Source organism: Cebidichthys violaceus, unplaced genomic scaffold (assembly GCF_023349555.1).
Source record: "Cebidichthys violaceus isolate CVI_PGR_0920_01 unplaced genomic scaffold, fCebVio1.0.p SCAF_3, whole genome shotgun sequence".
NCBI classification, from domain to species: domain Eukaryota; kingdom Metazoa; phylum Chordata; class Actinopteri; order Perciformes; family Stichaeidae; genus Cebidichthys; species Cebidichthys violaceus.
Window position 1 is genome coordinate 4,899,120 of NW_027176483.1, and position 18,071 is coordinate 4,917,190.

The window sequence follows — 18,071 nt, forward strand, 5'->3', positions numbered from 1 at the left end:
AAAGGAATACTAATTAAATTTGAATAAATGTCCTAATGTTGTATTTTTTGCATCTTAATTAAATTCCTTTTTTTATACAGCAATCACAGACCCGTTTGGTAGACATACTTCTGCTGTGTAGGATACAAACATAATGTTGCACAAAGTCTGCAGATAGTTAATTTCCACTTTTATTATCCAAAAAGATTGAGGATTCCTACTGTAGTGTGTACTTTAAATACATTCCTTTAAAATTAGATAGGCTGGGAAAAACAACCCTGCTCCTTAAAATTCAATTGGGCATGACATAAGAACAGGGGAGGCCTCATTGAACTCTCAAGTATATTTTAAGTCCAAAGAATTTAGAAATCTCTTTAAAAACGTTTACATCTCTGTATGTGGTCGTTGACATGCTGTTCGACTTATTACAGAATTACTTGGTTGCAGTTAAGAATAAATATTTCCTCTCGTCTTTGATTCCTGTGCATTAATTCCGTCGTGATCGTAAAAAAAGTACGATTTTTCAAGAGAAAATAACATCACTAAGGCACTAAAAAGGGATTGCAGTAATAGTTCCTATTGATGTGGGCTGTAACTTCTTCTGGGTGCCAATATTCAAAATTGGGGAAAACACGATTGAATTCAATAGATTTATTGATGCACAATCATTAATAGGTTGAAGGCGTGAAACGTTGAGCTGAGCTGAGAACCGAGACACTGCTGGATGGACAACAGTGTGTGTGTGTGTGTGTGTGTGTGTGTGTGTGTGTGTGTGTGTGTGTGTGTGTATGCGTGTGTGTGCCTGGAGAACCACTTGTATCTTTGTATATGGTCTAATGTATATATATTTATACATGAGTGTGTGTGTGTTTACCAGGCCCTCATCTCTAAAGCCCTCCACTGGGTCTGGATCGGACCAGTCTAAACACACACACACACACACACACACACACACACACACACACACACACACACACACACACACACACTCATGCCCCCCTCAAAGCCGTGCTTTTAAAGACGAGGGGCCCTAAATGCCTTACAGATGGACTCCTAACAAACACAACACTCTGTCCCGGCCCTCAAGTATTTCCAGTATTTGGCCTTGCTGTAATTTACAGCATACTTACCTAATTGAGATGCTATTACGGTCAGGACATGCATTCTTCTGCGCACGCCTAGTGCTAATGCAGATGATATAAGCGTGACATACATGGCACAGTATATCTGCCCTAATATAGCGGTGTGAAGGTAACCACAGAGTGAGCGTGATGTATGGTCCATGTAGTGTACTTAGAGCTACACAAATAATGATGTGTTGAGCCGAGACATGTCTGTGCAGGTCCGGAGGGCATTAGAGGGTAATTTCCTCACTCGCGCAGACTTAATTAAATAAATTGAGAAGCATTCTAAAAGAATTAGAAACCACATGTTGATTTGAAGTTAATGATAAATACAATTGTGGTGCTTTTTAAAACTTTATAGGTAAATAATAAAAATATATTTTTTTTGAGGTTTTGATATCAAGTATTTTCAAAACTCATAATTATCATATCTCATATTTTTGTTTTCACAATTGTATTTTGAAATAAGTTATTCTGAATTTAAAATTTAAAATTAAATGCCAGCAAATAAATTAAACATTTAGAGGTTTTGTGTGGACTAATAGTTTTCCAACAGTGACAAAAAAATTCCTACATAATAAAAGGCACCTGCTTTCAGCTTCACACACTAATTTCAGTTTTAAGTTGCTGGGTTGCTACACAACACTTCACAATATTGTTAAATCTGTGGAACAAAACAGCATCGGACTAAAGAACCTTGTTTTTCAGACCGATATTTACAGGATATGTGAAAGCATATTGTTGTAATTTCCCGGCCCTTTTCTGTCCATTGCTATGAGAAAAGAAAAAAAAATCCCGCTCCTATAAAACCGGGAGAGATTTACCACAAACAGTGGGCTGACTTCATCCCAAAGCATGCAGCGATCTCCGCTCTGAAAAGGCCACGCTGAAGCCCAGAGACAGCGGCCACTGTTTGAGCTTGTCGTTTGGGTATTTTTCATCGAGTGTCTCTGACAGAGAGATAACACACTGTCACAGAGCGCCATCAATCTTCGTTTCCAAGTCGCTCCTGGAGAATTCAATCTTGAGTGTGTGGGGTGAGACACATCGGTGATTAATCGACTCTATGCTCCTGTGTGTGCGAGTGTATGTGTGTGTGTGTGTGTGTGTGTGTAGGCCTATATGTGTCTTTGTCTTTGTGTGATAAATCACTGTCTAACCCTGTACAGGACACACAATGCCCGAGCCCCCTTCAGCCCGCTGAAGATGGATTCATCTACAAGTGATGTGCTGACAAAAGCTTGACAAGAAAATGATTCTAGGTTACTTTGTCAGCTGCAGCATAAAGCACAGTCAGAGTGGTAGATGGCTGGTGTTTTACAGGGGAAAGGGAATTTGTAAAAAAAAATTAAGCTGGAGGCTTACCAAGAGTGAGCATTGAGAAAGGCATGGCAACACACACACACACACACACACACACACACACACACACACACAGAGAGTTGATGAATAATTCCTCAGGGCTGTTGGGAAAGATCCTACGCAGAGGTGATTCAACTGTGACACCAGGGCTCTGCTTTGTGTGTGATTAGGTTTACTATTACGAGCAAGAGGTGACGCAACTCAGAAAATTACACAGCGTTATGAAACACACTCAGTGGTGCGAGGCAAACAAACGTTTTCGGGCGCTGGAGATCCTGTTGCAAACAAAACGCAGCTGACAACTGAACTCAAGGGCACGCTAACTGGTTGAACTCGACTCATTGTCCCACAATACATCTCCTGTAAACTCTGTTTAGATGGGGCATTGCGTTGCTGCTGAAACACAAAGTGTCATGCTGCAATGCTGTTTCAAGAGTAAGTACATACTACACAATACATACAAACTTCCCAAAAAAGTACAGTTAAGTAGATTTAAAATGAAAATGGGAAGGAGAAGCTGTGTTCGATTACAACCACGGTCATTTCAGTCAGGATAACACGATGAGTGTAATTGTAAAATCCCCACATTCCAGAAACATAAAGCTGACACGTTAAGTTTATCTGGACAATAACGTCTGTGCTACTGGAGGCGTACCTGGAAGAGGGCCAGGGGATGTACCAAGTAACAGGGGTCGGCAGGTTCATCCACCTGCTGCCTGAGGGGAAAAGGGAGGCCCCCGTTTCCCACTTAACAGGTGTGCTGGCCCATCAGAACAATCAAAACAAGAAATTCACATGACCGAAAATGAGAGAGAGGGGAAGGGGGCGGAAGTTGAGGCGAAAGAAAATAGTAATCATGAAGGATGGGTGGTTCTGGGTGTCGCAAGTGGCTGTTGCTTACGCTTCTGTTACACTTTGAGAGGAAGCTTGTTGCAGCAACGCACGCAAACGCAGTTCTGATTAGAGGAACGGTGATTGGTCCCACATTGTTTAGGAGGGTCAGTAGGATTCCACTGATTTGTTTCTCAATCCTCCACCTCTTGTTGGTATCTAGCCTTCGTGTCAAGGCAGGGTGGGGAGAGAGAAGAAGTGAAAGAGGGAAGAGACAGCGAGAGACAGAGAGAGAGAGAGAGAGAGAGAGAGAGAGAGAGAGAGTCATAGGTATGGGAGGCACTTCTGAACACAGGTTTATGTTTCCAATCAGGAGATTGCGATCACAACATGAAGCCCTGAGCAAATGGGCCGTAACTCAATCACCGAGGGAGGTCTTCAGGCTCGGAGAGTACATTGGTTCAAGATCATTACTCCTCTCTCCGTAACAAAGGGGTCTGAGAACAGCAAACGCATGCAAACATTACAGAACATCAGTGCTGATGAAATGGGATGGTTAAATGTTAAGGCAAAGTGGGGGAAATCCTGAGCTGGCTGACTTGAATAGAAAAGAAGTGGCTATAGAATGCATTGTTCTATTGTATAGGAGTATGTTTTCATTTACTGTAAGACGCGAGAACAACTCGACGACAGAGGTTTGTGACATCACCAGCGACATGAAAAAAAGAACACGCTTGAACACGCGACACGTTTCCAAATGCCACGAGGCAAACAACAGATATAGCCACACGCTAACTCAAACAAACACATTTCATATCTTGAGTTGCATTTTTTTTGTTGTTTTTTTGTTGCAGACAGGAAGGCGAGCACAGTCACACGCAACTGGTTCAACCATCAGGGTTGGCGTGACGATGGCATCACGTTGTTCCTGTTCTCTCTATGGGAGAGGACACGCCTAGTTACATCCGTCATAACACAGCTGTTATCTATTGGCTATGCCTCCCTGTGTTAAGACTTTAGCCCCCCCCCCCCCCCCCACGGAACGCTCCCAGTACTCTAATATTCACTTATGGAAACATACACATCCAAGAATTGCCACCACCCAACGCACCTACAGGAAATAAAGCAGGGCTGGCATGGAAAATCATCAAAATGACTCAGCTCACAATGGGAGTCAGGATAATAATTACAAAAAATGAACATAAACGTAACTGCGGCATTAACGCAGCGCTAACTAGATGCTGATAAGCGGGAAGGCAGAGAACGCAGGTGTGTTTTTTTGGCATTGGGACACACTGACCGAGTCGAGCCAAAACATGGTAATATCAAAAGATAGCACCACACGCATTCATCTGATAACAAAGACTCTGAAACACAGTTATGCAGTTACACACGCATTCTTCTGCTTATCTGTCTTACACACCCACACACCCACACACACACACACACACACACACACACACACTGAGCAGCACAAGTGTGCTTACCTTATCTTCCAGCCTGATCAGTCGCGCTCCAATAGTTGGGTATTCTTTATCTTCTCCTTTTCCTGGTGAATGAATAAAAACGGACAATCAAACATACACACACAAACAAACATTCAGTGTCCAATAGTAATACATTTGCCTCGATGGCAAAATTGTTGTACTGAATTCATTTTTTTTTTATTATTGTGCATAAAAACAGATGCATAATAGTAATTGCTGCTCGCTCACGCACAAGTTACAAACATAACATTGTCATTTACAGTAGGAGCTCTGAAGGCTCATGATTCTTAGTGAAACCATCCATTCATTCATTTTTTTTTTTCTGCTTTTGTGGGTACGGGTCACCGTGGCAGTTTACGGCCCCCTAATGAAATGTAGACGCTAAATATATGTCAGAAAGAGTTATGCAGCCCTAAAAACACGACTTAACTCCATTATTCAGATCAGACTGTGGGTAAACGTACTTTAGGTGGGTTAAGCCTCCACTTATCCCTGGATCTGCATTAGTAACACAGTATTTTCTCTGAATTTCTCTTCAGAAGTGTACAAAACTCATGCCATGGTGATTTCACAGATGTGTGATTCAATGTGTGAGTATAGCCATTCATTTGTACTGATGGTGTATTTCTCTGTAGCTATCTTTCATGAACGTAGCCAGGTTGCTTGGGAGCTATGGGAAGATGACGGCCATATTCTTAATCCCGCCTACAAAGCTCCAATTGGTCAATTATTTTCTCTAACCAGGTAAGCATGACTGAGACTTAGGCTGTGATTCAGAGGTCTGAAACCAGGCAAATCAGGAAATCAGGAAATCTGAAATGATTAATTCCCAATTTCTTTCTTTGAGTATCATTTCCAAACTAATGTATACACTCTGAAGTACATCCGTACATGTACACACACATGAACATGCAAACACACGTAACCCTGCTCTACACCCACATGCACGGTGAAACAAGCAGTGTGCACAAATTCAAATATTTACAAATAAGAAAACAGACATATAAACACACCCACATAAAAACATATATATATATATATATATATGAACACACACACACACACACACACACACATCAGGGACCGCTCTTCCTCTCATATTTAGTCTGGCACAGCTTGTGTATGTGTGGGATATAAACACAGGGATGGAGTGACGAGTGACGGCTGTCTATCAGATGTAGACTGTTGTGTTTTTCTGGTGTATTTACCAGGAAGAAACATTCCTGGCTTCCCCAGTGTGCCGTCGAGCCTGGGGACAAAGACAGAGGTAATTAAAGTGGGGAAGGTGAAAACACTGGCCAGATACAGAGGAGATTCAGTTGAGCAAACAGCACTTTATTCCAGGTCATGAACGAAACATTAAAACAATATAAGCCAATTTATGGAGCCAATAAAATTAAACAAATGGCGTCATCTTGAACGGTATTTACTGCTTACCCACATGCAAGTTTTAATGGGATGAATAAATGAATTTTCTTATTGAGCTGTCAGGCTTTCAAAATAAACAATCGCACTCGCAAGAGGTTTCAATTGCACATGTGGACTGTTAGTCATCTAGCAATGTACTCAAGCACTTCAATATGCACTGGAAAGCATTGTCTTCTTTTCACCACCTCAAATTAAGGGTGGAATAACACAGCAATCCCATGTCTTTAGCGGCCTTTCCTTTATGTTGGTGACACATTTCGTGTAAAGTGTTTTTGAAGTCAGATGTGGCGAGTGCTGTGATCTTCTTCTTTGGATTTTCTGCTGAATGTTAACATTTGGTATTACTCTTTTTAAACATGAAATCAGTAGCGTAGCATTTTAGGAGAGACTTTGTAGAATTGTGATTATAAAAGACTCTTGGCTCTATGAATCTTTGCATAGAAGCTTTACATCATTGCAGTTATTAAATTGTAATAAATAATCAAGGAATCCCACTTTTCTTGATATACTGACAAACTGTGATGCCCTGCTGGTTTCAGAATTTCACAGCGCATTACCATGTGTCAGCTGAATTACTGCAAAAAGGTGTTAAGAGGGTCCAAGTGGTGTACTTACATAAGTTTGACCCAATTTATTACCCAAGCCACGTCCTTAATGGGTGACTCAAAAATCACAGGAAAAGTAGTGAAGACTGGACTTCATTAAAGCTCAACAAAGCATTTGTAAAAATGTGTAACAACTCAGAGACTAGTGAGGTGCTGTCCCATTCAGCCAGATGAGCAGTCAGGACAATAACAAAGTCTACTGCAATTCCTAAAAGCTGTATAGAGACATTTGTAATGGAGTCATCTCTCCTCCTGTCCTGTTGTCTTCATGACCCAGTTCAGCTGACCATGTTGTCAGTGTAGCTTAGTTAATTAAGGGCCGAACAACAGAGTTTTTCTGTCGCTTTTCTTTTCTGGGTTTGCGTGTTTTTGACTTTGCATCGAGTGTTCGCTGTTAATGTATTTGTTTTGGCTTGCAGCATGTTTTTTTCATTTGCATGACACTTCCCTAATTGTTTGGGATTTTCATATGCGTTTTGGAATTGGTTCTGAAGCTGCAACACATTTATCCAAATGAAAAAGTGTTGGGCCATTGTAGCGCCTTGTCCGCCATCGTTAGGTATCCAACATAATGATGGCAAGAATGTCAAAAAAAAAATGTAGATCAACTGACACAAAGTCAGAGGAAGAAAGAGCATGAAACAAGGTCAAAGACGCCACCTTCTCTGCAGTTCCTTGATGCGGACCATCATGTTGAGGTGACCCTGGGAATATTGCTCGATCACGTCTCGCACATCATAGGGCTTCCGCGCTTGCTGTGGATCACACACACACACACACACACACACACACACACACACACACACACACACGGAGGGAGACAAAAGCCATTGTCAACCATAGCCGCTGTTGCTTGGTCCCCGAAAACATCCCCAACCCCCTTGGGTGCAAAGGGTTCATTGTTAACTCATTGTGTTTGTGTGCGTGTGCGTGTGCATGTGTGCGTGTGTGTGTGTGTGTGTGTGTGTGTGTGCATGCACTGACAAGTGCATGGTCATGTAGAAAGCAATCGTGTTAAGGTCCTTTCACGGCTTTGTTTAGTGTGACGTGGATACAAGCAGCATCAGAAAGAACCCAGTGAACTCTTTAGGGTTTCCTTGGTATACACAGAGCATAGCCTCAGCAGCTGAAATCACTTAGGGCCATAATTGAAAACATACAGACCACTTGGAAACGGTAAGAATATAGGAACCATTTGACAATAACATGTAGCATGAAAATGATGCCTAAAGTATCTCAAACATGATTAGGTTGTTTTTTTTAAAAAACTGAAATACCTAATTCTGCTGCCTTTAGTGCTGCATGAGTCAATGACCTGCTGTGCGTGTGCGTGTGTGTGTGTGTGTGTGTGTGTGTGTGTGTGTGTTTCTGCAAGTGTGTGTTTTGGTGAGTGCAGTACAGTAAGTGAATTCCTACTGTAGCCCCAGAGACAGGTTAGTAGACTTCCCTTGATACTTCGCCTGAACTGAAGTGAGCACAAAGACGACATGCAGGTGCAAGTTTCAGGCATTTACACACAAACACACACGTACACACACGCACACACACACGTGCACACACGCACACACACACACACACACACACACACACACACACACACACACACACACACACACACACAGCGCTGCAGCTGACATATGCCCCCTGGGGCTCCCCCTGCTCATCCTGTATAACCGCAAAAACACTACACACTCACACACAAACACACACACACACACTTCTCTCACTCTCAATTTGTCTCTCTCTTTTGTTCTCTTTAACTCTGTTGAATTTCTCTCCACTGGATTTACTTTTGCTTACCTGAAATCTCTTCCTGGCCACAAAGTACTGCATTCTGCGGAGGACTTTTACAGCCGACCTCTGGGCATGGGACAACCTGTGACAGAAAGGGAGCCTGATTTAGTCTAAAGGTAACACAGTGATGGTCAGCCTTGGCCTATAGAAGATTCCTTGTCGTAAAATAGTGGCTTGCTTTTGACAAGCTAAATTTGGCTACATTCAAGAATCAATGGACAGTGTGTTTACCGTGCAAGAGCAAAACATGTGGCCCTGACAGGAGAGCACACACACACACACACACACACACACACACACACACACACACACACACACACACACACACACACACACACACACACATACAGAAACAGGCATGCATTCATGTACACAAAAATACACAGTAAACATCTAACTATGTGTCAACATGGATCAACCGCTGCTTTCTATCAGGGCTTGCCTTATCGCTCACTTAATTCTGCAACGTGATGCAAAGTGAAACAGAAGGAAACCAAACCCAGTTTGCATGAAGAGGAGTCCCAAAACACACGTCCCTCGACTCAAAGCAGCACATCTGTGTCAACACGAATGAAAACCCACTGGTATGGAGCTAAACACAGAAACAGAAACCACTGGGAGCAAACAACACACACAGACCCATACTTGCATACCGTAGTGACTGTATGGCATGCACTTGTGTTTGTTTTTTCAAGGAGGCTCTCTGTGTGCTGTGCGCTGGCGCTCGTGTGATTTATTTGTTGGAAAAAAAAAACCAAAAAAAAAACATGTCCTTGGATATTTGACGGCAGCGTGTTTGGACGACGTGTGCTTTGAGTGAAAATAGATAATGAGAAAACACGCACCGAAAATGTGTTGAGTGACTGGATTTCAGTGGCTTCAGTGATTGAAAACACAAAAATAGTTTGGACACACACACACACAGAGCCCAGCGGTTAGGGTTGTCAAATCGTCATGTGAATTTGAGAAAGGCATACTGTTGTATTGTATTTTCAAGGGCACAGAGGAAGCTCCAAAGACATCATACATTTATGACAATAAGTATTTATCTAAAGTAAAGATTTAGTGGAGTGTTAATCTAACTAAGCAGAAAATGAAGTCACTCATGTGTGTTGTAATCCCAGCTTCTCTGTGCTTTATTCACATAGCCAGGCCGACTGGCTAGCTAATGGCTACCACCTTTAGCATCCACCCTCGTGTTTCCCTCCAGGTAAAGTTCTGTCAGCACTGTTGCGTGCGCTGTTAGCCGTCGGCTCAGCTGTCGCCTCAAAAATCGGGAGAATATATAAACCAAAGCAGAATTTCGAAGACTGTTTCCTGCATTCTGGTGAATTCTAGTACACTGCAACACATTCCACTTTACTTCTAATTCTCAGGAAAAATACAGAAGAATTCACCCCTCTGGTATGAACTTGGGTAAATCTCTAACATCAGCTTTTTATGAATTCATTTACTCATTCGTTCATTGTTTGCCCCTGTTTGAACCTTTCTCTGCCCATGAGTGCTTTTCAATGTGTCAGCAGCTGCCAGGAAAGAACTTTTGGTTTGTTGTCTGGATGGAAACAGTCGGGCGTATACACGCTGTGCAGTGACAGAAACAGCTTGTGAAAACAAAAAGGAAAATAAGTTTTATGAATTGGAAGTAATACGGGAGAACTGTGACCCTGGAAGGACATTGGGAGAGGGGGAATCCCAAGAAACATTGGGAGGGTTGGCAAGTATGCCTTTAAACCATAATTACTAGTAAGTATTTTTTATATACCAACATATGATTTATTGAAATCCTCATGTCAAATGACCCCACTTGTTGTCCCCATACCAAAGTTGAGAAGCTCCGACTTAAGGTGTGTACAATGAACGTAACTCATTTCTCTTGATACCGATACTGTTCATAATTAGGTTTTAATGCATAAATAAATGCTGATTTCATTTTTTTTTTTGTTAATCATGTAGAACCTCTCTGCCCAATCCAGATTGCTCTGAAGTCCAACCCATGGTGGCTAAAAGTTAAAATCAAAATATATAGTAAAAACAGTTCCTGTCTGCTGGGTGAGCAGGACTTGCACCCGACTAGTGCCCGTCTCTCTATCCGTCTTCTGTTTCATGTGCAGTATGTCTCAGAGACAGGTGACCATTCCGCCATCTGTTCAGAGACATCAAAGTTACACTGGTAAGCCGCGGGACAGTGTGTGTGTAGGAGTAGCGTATCTGCTCAGAGGGGTGGATTAACAGCAAACTCACCATATTCCTGCTGCAGAGACTCAGAGGAAGATGGCAGAAATGAAAGAGGGAACGTAAAAAAATATCAAACAATGGTCGGTGCTGCATTGCCACTTCTACATACTTGTCTGGAGCATGTGTACGTCATGCAATGGGACGATTGTGTGTGCTAAGTGCTCTTTGCAGTTACTTTGAGCGTAACTGCAGCTAGAGATAAGTTCTCCTCCACTCAAACAGAAAATGAATGGCTGTGCTTTTGTTTGTAGGAGAAATGAACTTTTCTCTCAAACTACGTCCCAATCAAAGGCGACACACCCACATGCACACACACACACACACACACCCTTGTCAGACAAAAAAACACACACACACCACCCTCCCCCTCCCAGAACAAGGGTCTTTGTGGAGTCAACAAGTCGCTCTGAGGTCTTAATTAGGCAGAGGGATAACAAAAGGACTTAACAGACAATGCGTTTACATGGGACCATAAAACATGAGCATCAAAGGCTGTCGGGCTGCTGTCTTTTTTCCTGCCCTCCACGCAAGGCCTGCCCAAGCTATAGGAGGAAATGCACACAAACAATACCAAACATAAAGAGCATGAGGCCCTATTTTGGGGATAAAAAAGAAAAGTCTGCCCCCCCACCTCCTTGCTCTCTACCGTCGATCAGGATAAGGATGTGTTGGGGTGGGGGGGGGGGCTTTTCCGCCTCTTTTCTGTGTGACTCGGAGGTTCGAGCATAATTGGGAAAGAAAACACATGTAGGAAACAAAAAGCATGTGCGGTTTTGATCGTTGTACAACTGTACCCCGCTCCCTCCTTGCCCTCCTCTCGTTTCCTGCGTTTGACACAAATGCGCACACATGTTCATTGGGTAAGTGCGATAAAAGAATAACACGGAGGGTGTCTGTCCAACAGCCCCCCCCCCCCCCCCCCCCCCCAACCCCTCTACTCCATTCAACATTTGGCACAAAGAAACTGGAGGAATGTAATTTCTCCATCTCTCTCTTTGCAGATGCTGCCCTTCAAACACTTGCTGGCTCTGACTCTGCCTCTCTCTCTCTCTCTCTCTCTCTCTCTCTCTCTTTTCTCCGACACACAGTGTATCCTGGGGACTCCTCTTGAGTCAGCAAAGCTCAGATCTCGCCCACGACGTCTTCTACACATTTTCCATTGTCCTGCGCTCTATGATTCATTCTCCATTGGGAAGGCTGGCTACCTCCTGGCTCTTCTCAACAGACTGGCTATTCTTCATTAGGTCATCTGTAGAAGTCATGTAAAAGCCGTAGCTGCTGGAGTCATGAACTGGCCTTGTCCCTTTCTTGAAAAAGCTGTGACAGATTTAGCCCCGTGGACTCCCCTGGACCCTTCTCTCTTAATAAGTTTTCCCTTTTTTTCATTTTCCGATGGTCACTTTGGAGATCCCGGAGTTGTCAATGGCAACTCTCCCGCACCCCCCCCCCCCCCCCCCGGGCTCTTTATTTGGCAGGGGACCGTCAAATATCCTGTGCTTCCATGGTGCGCTGCAATAACCTTGGAGTCAGTCAGGAGAGAGCAGCCTTAGACATCAATGTGCTACGGTCTGGGCCCAGCAAGACTGCTGGTCTCTGTATGTGTGTGTGTGTGTGTGTGTGTGTGTGTGTGTGTGTGTGTGTGTGAGAGAGATAAGCTTTATGACTGGTGCTTTGGTCCATCAAAGAGATGTGCTCCTCTGTTCTCCTCAAAAACAGACATCCCTTTATCATATCTTGGGAGGATAAGATGACTACATTCTTTCAGGAATGTTTGATCTAAACGTGATGGCATGCCAGAGGGTGCCGTGGTAAGAATTATAAGTGAGAGACACCATATCATCACAGCCAAGTTCCTTCATTCAATGAGGGTTTGAAATGAATGGGCTTCTGAGCAGGTCTAACGCAAGAAATTCGCCGATGTGGAAAAAAAAAAAAAAAGTGTTTGTCTCGTGGGAAATTAAACCAACTCTGAGAGTGGTTTGCATCCGTGACTTCATGTTTCTCAGGCCACCTCCTCACAGGCTTATTGCTTGTGAACACGCTGTGTTCACACTTTGAGGTGGTTTTCGTTCGCCGGTAAACAGCTACTTCTATTTCCGTGTGGTCGGCAGACATCACAAGTGCACATCATCGTGTGTTTCCACCCGGATGACCTCACAAGTCTTTTATTCTTGATTATGATTCTGTTGGCAGACAAACAAAAAGGATAGTTACTCGACCAAAGCTCATAAATTGCTCCTGTTAACCTGGACAACAGACGTTTCTGTGCTGCTGCACTGAGACTTACAAATCATTGCAAAGTTGTCACTCCTACCGTCTTTCCCTTTGCCATTCTCACAGTCTCTCTGCTGTTCTGTCTCTTACTGTGTGTTTCTCTGACTTCGTCTTTGACACAAGACTCAACCTCCCTCTCCATGCAGCAAGACGCAGCTCGTTAAGTGATACAACCATTGCCCTCCTCCCCGTGCCTGCTCCGGTTGTTTTCGTGCTTCTCCATCCAGATCAATGGACACTGATCAAGACATGCTGGAGACAATAGCAGCAGCCGTGCCACATCAAAGCCCAGTGCCCATTACGAGCTGATGACAAAGAGAGAACAGAGAGAGCCTGCTATATTTGATGTGTGTGGCCAAAGATACTGTAGATTCTCTGTCAGCCTCAACTTCTGCATTTCCATCACAAAAACACTGTGAAGCTACTCTGTAAAAGGACATGTTTGTGTTGTACATGCAGGAATACAGCAAGCAAATACAGAGCTTCAATCTCTTTCATGCGTTCTTGTGTAGACAGTGTGGCCCACAATGCCTTTTGTTGGCATACTATGTTGTGGTGGTATATACTTAGGATTTTTACCATCGGATACATTGCTTGTCCAAAGCAGCCTTGTATAGTGTGATCTCATACACCTCCAAAGGTACATGTGCATTAAAGTCTCAAAGCCTGTGAAAGAATCCCACCAATGAAATGGTTGACATCCCGGTGAACCTCAGAAAAAGCCCCGCCCCCGTTTAGCGTTAATGACGCCAAGTCTCACAACCTGTCATTATTTGAGAAGAACAGAGACAGACACCGCGCTCTTTCCCACCACACGGAGAGAAGATTGGAGAGGAGCACACTTCTAACAAGTAGACTAATGACTGGTGAACTCTTCGTGACACGACTGTAACTGCCAAATTAACTAAAGATTTGGACGAGGAGGTTTCCAGTTAGACGGGTGAGCGAAATGAAAAACTGCAGCCGTGGGAAAAAAAAAAAAAGCTTTTTGCCAGGGTATGAAAACCACAAAGAACTATGATAGTGATCTGTAAAATATAGACAAAAAAAAGTCTAATTGAAGGAATTTTACGGATGAAGTTCCCAAGGACTTACATAAACTATAGATACTGGTTTTCTGTATATTGCAATGTACTTTGCATATTCATTTGATTAACACATGAACCACAGTTGATCCTCTTGAGATACGGTCTAGCAACTCTTCCCATCAACAAACTGGGAGCAGGCAAAAAAAGAACTTGGGACAGAACCCACAGATACGACCACTAATATGGGGTTCTGAGGGTTTTGTCCCAGGCTTAAGGTGTAGCCTTAAGAGGAGGACGTGGCTCTTACTATTCTTCAAAGTGAGCCAAATTAGAGAGCTGGAGATTTGGGGGTTAATGACCCCCTCTTTTCTGCCAGTCCTTCGTTTAGTCTAAGTGTTTAGCCTAAGGTGTGTCAGTAATTTGGGAATGCATGTTTGTGGGTGTATCAGGGTCAGACCTTTCTTTTCAGTGGGCATTTTTACCATTAAATCTGTTTTTTTCTAAAGATGGTTGGTGTCTATTCAGGTGCACTTTTTCAGCTATGCTGTGTGGTTCGATGACCAGTTGGTTGGTCGGTCAACCACTTTCTAGGCCATACTGAAATGTCTCAACAACTTTTATCTAGCACCGTCATCATATAAAATGTTCTATCTTCCTTAACCTTTTGTTTAATCTCTAACAGTCTGGTTTGATTACAATGAACATTACAGCATCACAGAGCTGTTAGCGTAGCTATAGACAGTCTGTCTTAAAGGGGCAGTCCAAAACATCTGCAATCACGGTGGGATCCACCACTGTCCTATTTCTCAGCATCAACACCTCCGCTCCCCTGAAAAGCAGCAATATTAGCACATTCTCTCCCTGGATTCCAGCTACTGCACCTTATTTTCTCATAATTATGTTTAGACTATGTTTTGCTGACACAGTAGTAAATGTTTTCCTCTTAACAGCGCCAACATGTTCTAGTCTTTCAAGCTGTGTCCCACAAATCAACTAAAGTCGAGAGGCCTAATATCTGAACAAGAAACCATAGGAGCATTACTTGCCCCTCATTTTTACTTTTCTAAGCATTTTTAATTCAGAAGTGTATGAGAGTGTCCCTGCATGCACACGCGTTTGTAAATCTGTATTCAAGCTTAGCTTACTGCAGAGTGGGGAGTAGTAAGCCTTGCAAGGGACCACACACACAAATCCACATGCACCAGCATCTTAGTGTGAATGGAAGCAAGCAGTCACATATATAGACATACATACCCATGCATGGATATCCAACACTTACAATTCCTCCCTGTTTAGACCAACATTCTTGAGGTCTATGCGTGTGGGTATGTGCATGCACATTATGAAGACAGGAGGGCGATTGGGTTTCTCCAGTGGGGGGCGAGGGGATGAGGGAGGATTTATAATTCATGGCCTAATAGGATTTGTTGCTGTTTAGCAGGATTAGGCATGTTTGAGAAAGAATCTATTTATTGCTGCCAGTCGGGGGGTCCCCTCGCCTGGGTGGGGTGGGGAGGTTTTTGGAGCTTGGTAGTGGTGAGGTGAGGTCGGAGGGGGGGGGGGGGGGGGGCTGCACACTGGACCCTTGCAAATTTTTTTTTCCCCCACTCATTTTCTGGGATAACCCCTTGCACTGAGGCCCCTGAGCACCCAAGCCCACCCCCTCCTCTCAACTCTTAGCCACCATCTTTGGATTCAATTGGCTGTTTCTCTTTCATAGGGCTCCGATAATCCAAGCACATGAGCCCAGTGGTTGGTCATGCCAACACACATGGCTGTTCATGTGTGTGGTTTTTTTTGTGTGTCTGTCCAGGGGCAATTAGCACCACTACGACCTCGGGGGGGAGGAAGGGCCTGCTGGAGGTGGCGGTCACAGACCTGCCCACGTTGGCCACACTAGCTTTGGACCCAGCAGGAGGACAGAGAAGAAGAAGCAAAGAGAGAGCGAGGAGAAAGATCGAGAAAGAAAGAGATGGAGGGTGACCTGTGGGCCTTCTTAGCTAAGGGGCTTTCATAAGCCAATGGGTTTGGATTATAAAACTGTGCTCCTTCTCAAAAGAGCATTATTCTTTCATTCATGTGTGGTTGGGGCTACTGTGGGGGGCTGACTGACATTAAAGACTACTGTTTAATTAGGCCTTTCTACGGTGGTCAGCCATTTTGTTCCTGCTTTCAGCTATGGGAGGCCTGGTTGGCCTCCATAATGGATTGTGCTGTGTCTGTTTGTGTGAAAGAGGTAGAGGAAAGATGTGCAGCCTCAAAATATATATGGATGGATATGGATGGATTTACAATATGAGAGTCCAGCGAAAAGGACTGAGTGGTCCTTTCCTCTGTGAAGAAAGAGACATTCTGTAAATATGGCAATAGAGACAAAGACACGATTTAAATTATTGAAAACATATTGATTTTCATTCCTAGAAAGAGAGTCACCATGCTGACAGTGAGCACTTACAGTACTTCTTCACTGCAATCCTGACGCTGAGGGGACCTCCATGCCTGGTAGAGGCCTTGAGTCCCCTTAACTAAACAAGCATTCACCATATAGACCAGGCTCACACAAATGATCACTGTGGGATAAACCACTGTTTGGAGTCCCTTTGTCAGGAGAGGAGGGGAGATGATGTCAGATGAGGGATATGGCTGACAGGTCTGGCCAAACAACGATGCAAGCTTCTTTCAAAAAGTTGGAAAGGAAATGTAGGGAACCGCTCGGCTTGTAAAATCAGTCCCCGTTTATCTCTGCTTTAGTTTAGTTTTCACTTATTTGCACATTGATAAAAAACGAGCTATTGAAAATAGAGACACAAAATAATAAGAAAACCAGTGAATGCGTAACGCCCACCCACTTCTTTCCATACTCGCTCAAATTGTAGTCTCAGAGTGCTAGAAAGGATGAGAGCGATGGGGAGCGAGCTGAAGGGGTGGAGGGGAGTGGTAGTGGTAACAGTAGTAAGTCGTAGTGGAGAGGAGGGATTTATGGCAGCAGATGAGGCTGAGAAGTTCTTTGCAGACTCGCTTTAACAGCTTCCGTTCCTGGTCCACCATACAATTAGCACACTGCCTCTGTCTCTAGGTCTGTCCCTGCCTGGACGGTAATTAAACCAGCAGTCCAAACATGCAAGCAGACAGACAGGCAGGCAGAGAGACATGAAAGCTGACTCTCCACTATCACTAAAGTCACAAAATCATTCCGTAAATATAGATTTTAACTAAGTACAGAGAAACCTAGGTGATCTAGCCTTCATTCTCTGTTCATTATATCTTACACTGCAAATAGTTGTTGGCTGCTATATTAATGCTCTGAATATCGTATAGAGAACCTTTAACACGTCTTGAAAAACATTCAGATATCACATGATTTAACGGTCAGCATTCAGAGATCTGAGAGACTTCCAACTGATTTGCGATTTACTCATGAAGACTTGATTTGAGACCTGCTTTGACAGGATTTAAGATTTGGCTTGAGGATTAACTTGCACTTGCCCCAAAAGACTGCTCAAATCATGACCATTATCCAACCTGATGTGCCTCCCTTTGGATCGCAAGAGGGAACTGCTGTATAGAGAGGAACATGATTCAGAAAAAGAGGCGGGTCTCAGAGCTGCATCAGTTATTCCAAAGTGAAATTATTAACCACTGAGCCAACACACTTTACACTGGTATACTTACTTAACACAGCCCGAAATTCATATTTTAAGTCTATCCTCATTTGTCTAAATGTTTCAATTTGCTCTTTCTTTGTCTCAATCGGCCATCCAAAGCAGCAGCTTCGGCTGCTTTTTTGTTATAATCCATACATTTTAATAGCTTCATTCTATGTGCTATTTTATGTTTCTGCTGATTTAAACTTGTGGTCTTTTTCAGTGCATGCTTTTGCTATTTGTTGTAACAGTGGCTCCTAATTCCCCCAAAAGGATTTTT

At 43.3% G+C, this 18,071-nt stretch overlaps 1 protein-coding gene across 1 annotated transcript in view; it reads right to left on the reverse strand.

Annotated features, from left to right (window-relative positions):
* The window catches only part of kcnq1.2 (potassium voltage-gated channel, KQT-like subfamily, member 1.2), a 156,527-nt gene that overhangs the window by 47,206 nt on the left and 91,250 nt on the right, over positions 1-18,071 (reverse strand). Inside the window, exons 15-18 of the mRNA XM_068723983.1 lie at positions 8,617-8,692; positions 7,477-7,571; positions 5,992-6,032; positions 4,784-4,845 (exon numbers count right to left, since the gene is read on the reverse strand). Coding sequence (XP_068580084.1) covers positions 4,784-4,845; positions 5,992-6,032; positions 7,477-7,571; positions 8,617-8,692 — 274 coding nt within the window. The remainder of the gene's footprint in view (positions 1-4,783; positions 4,846-5,991; positions 6,033-7,476; positions 7,572-8,616; positions 8,693-18,071) is intronic.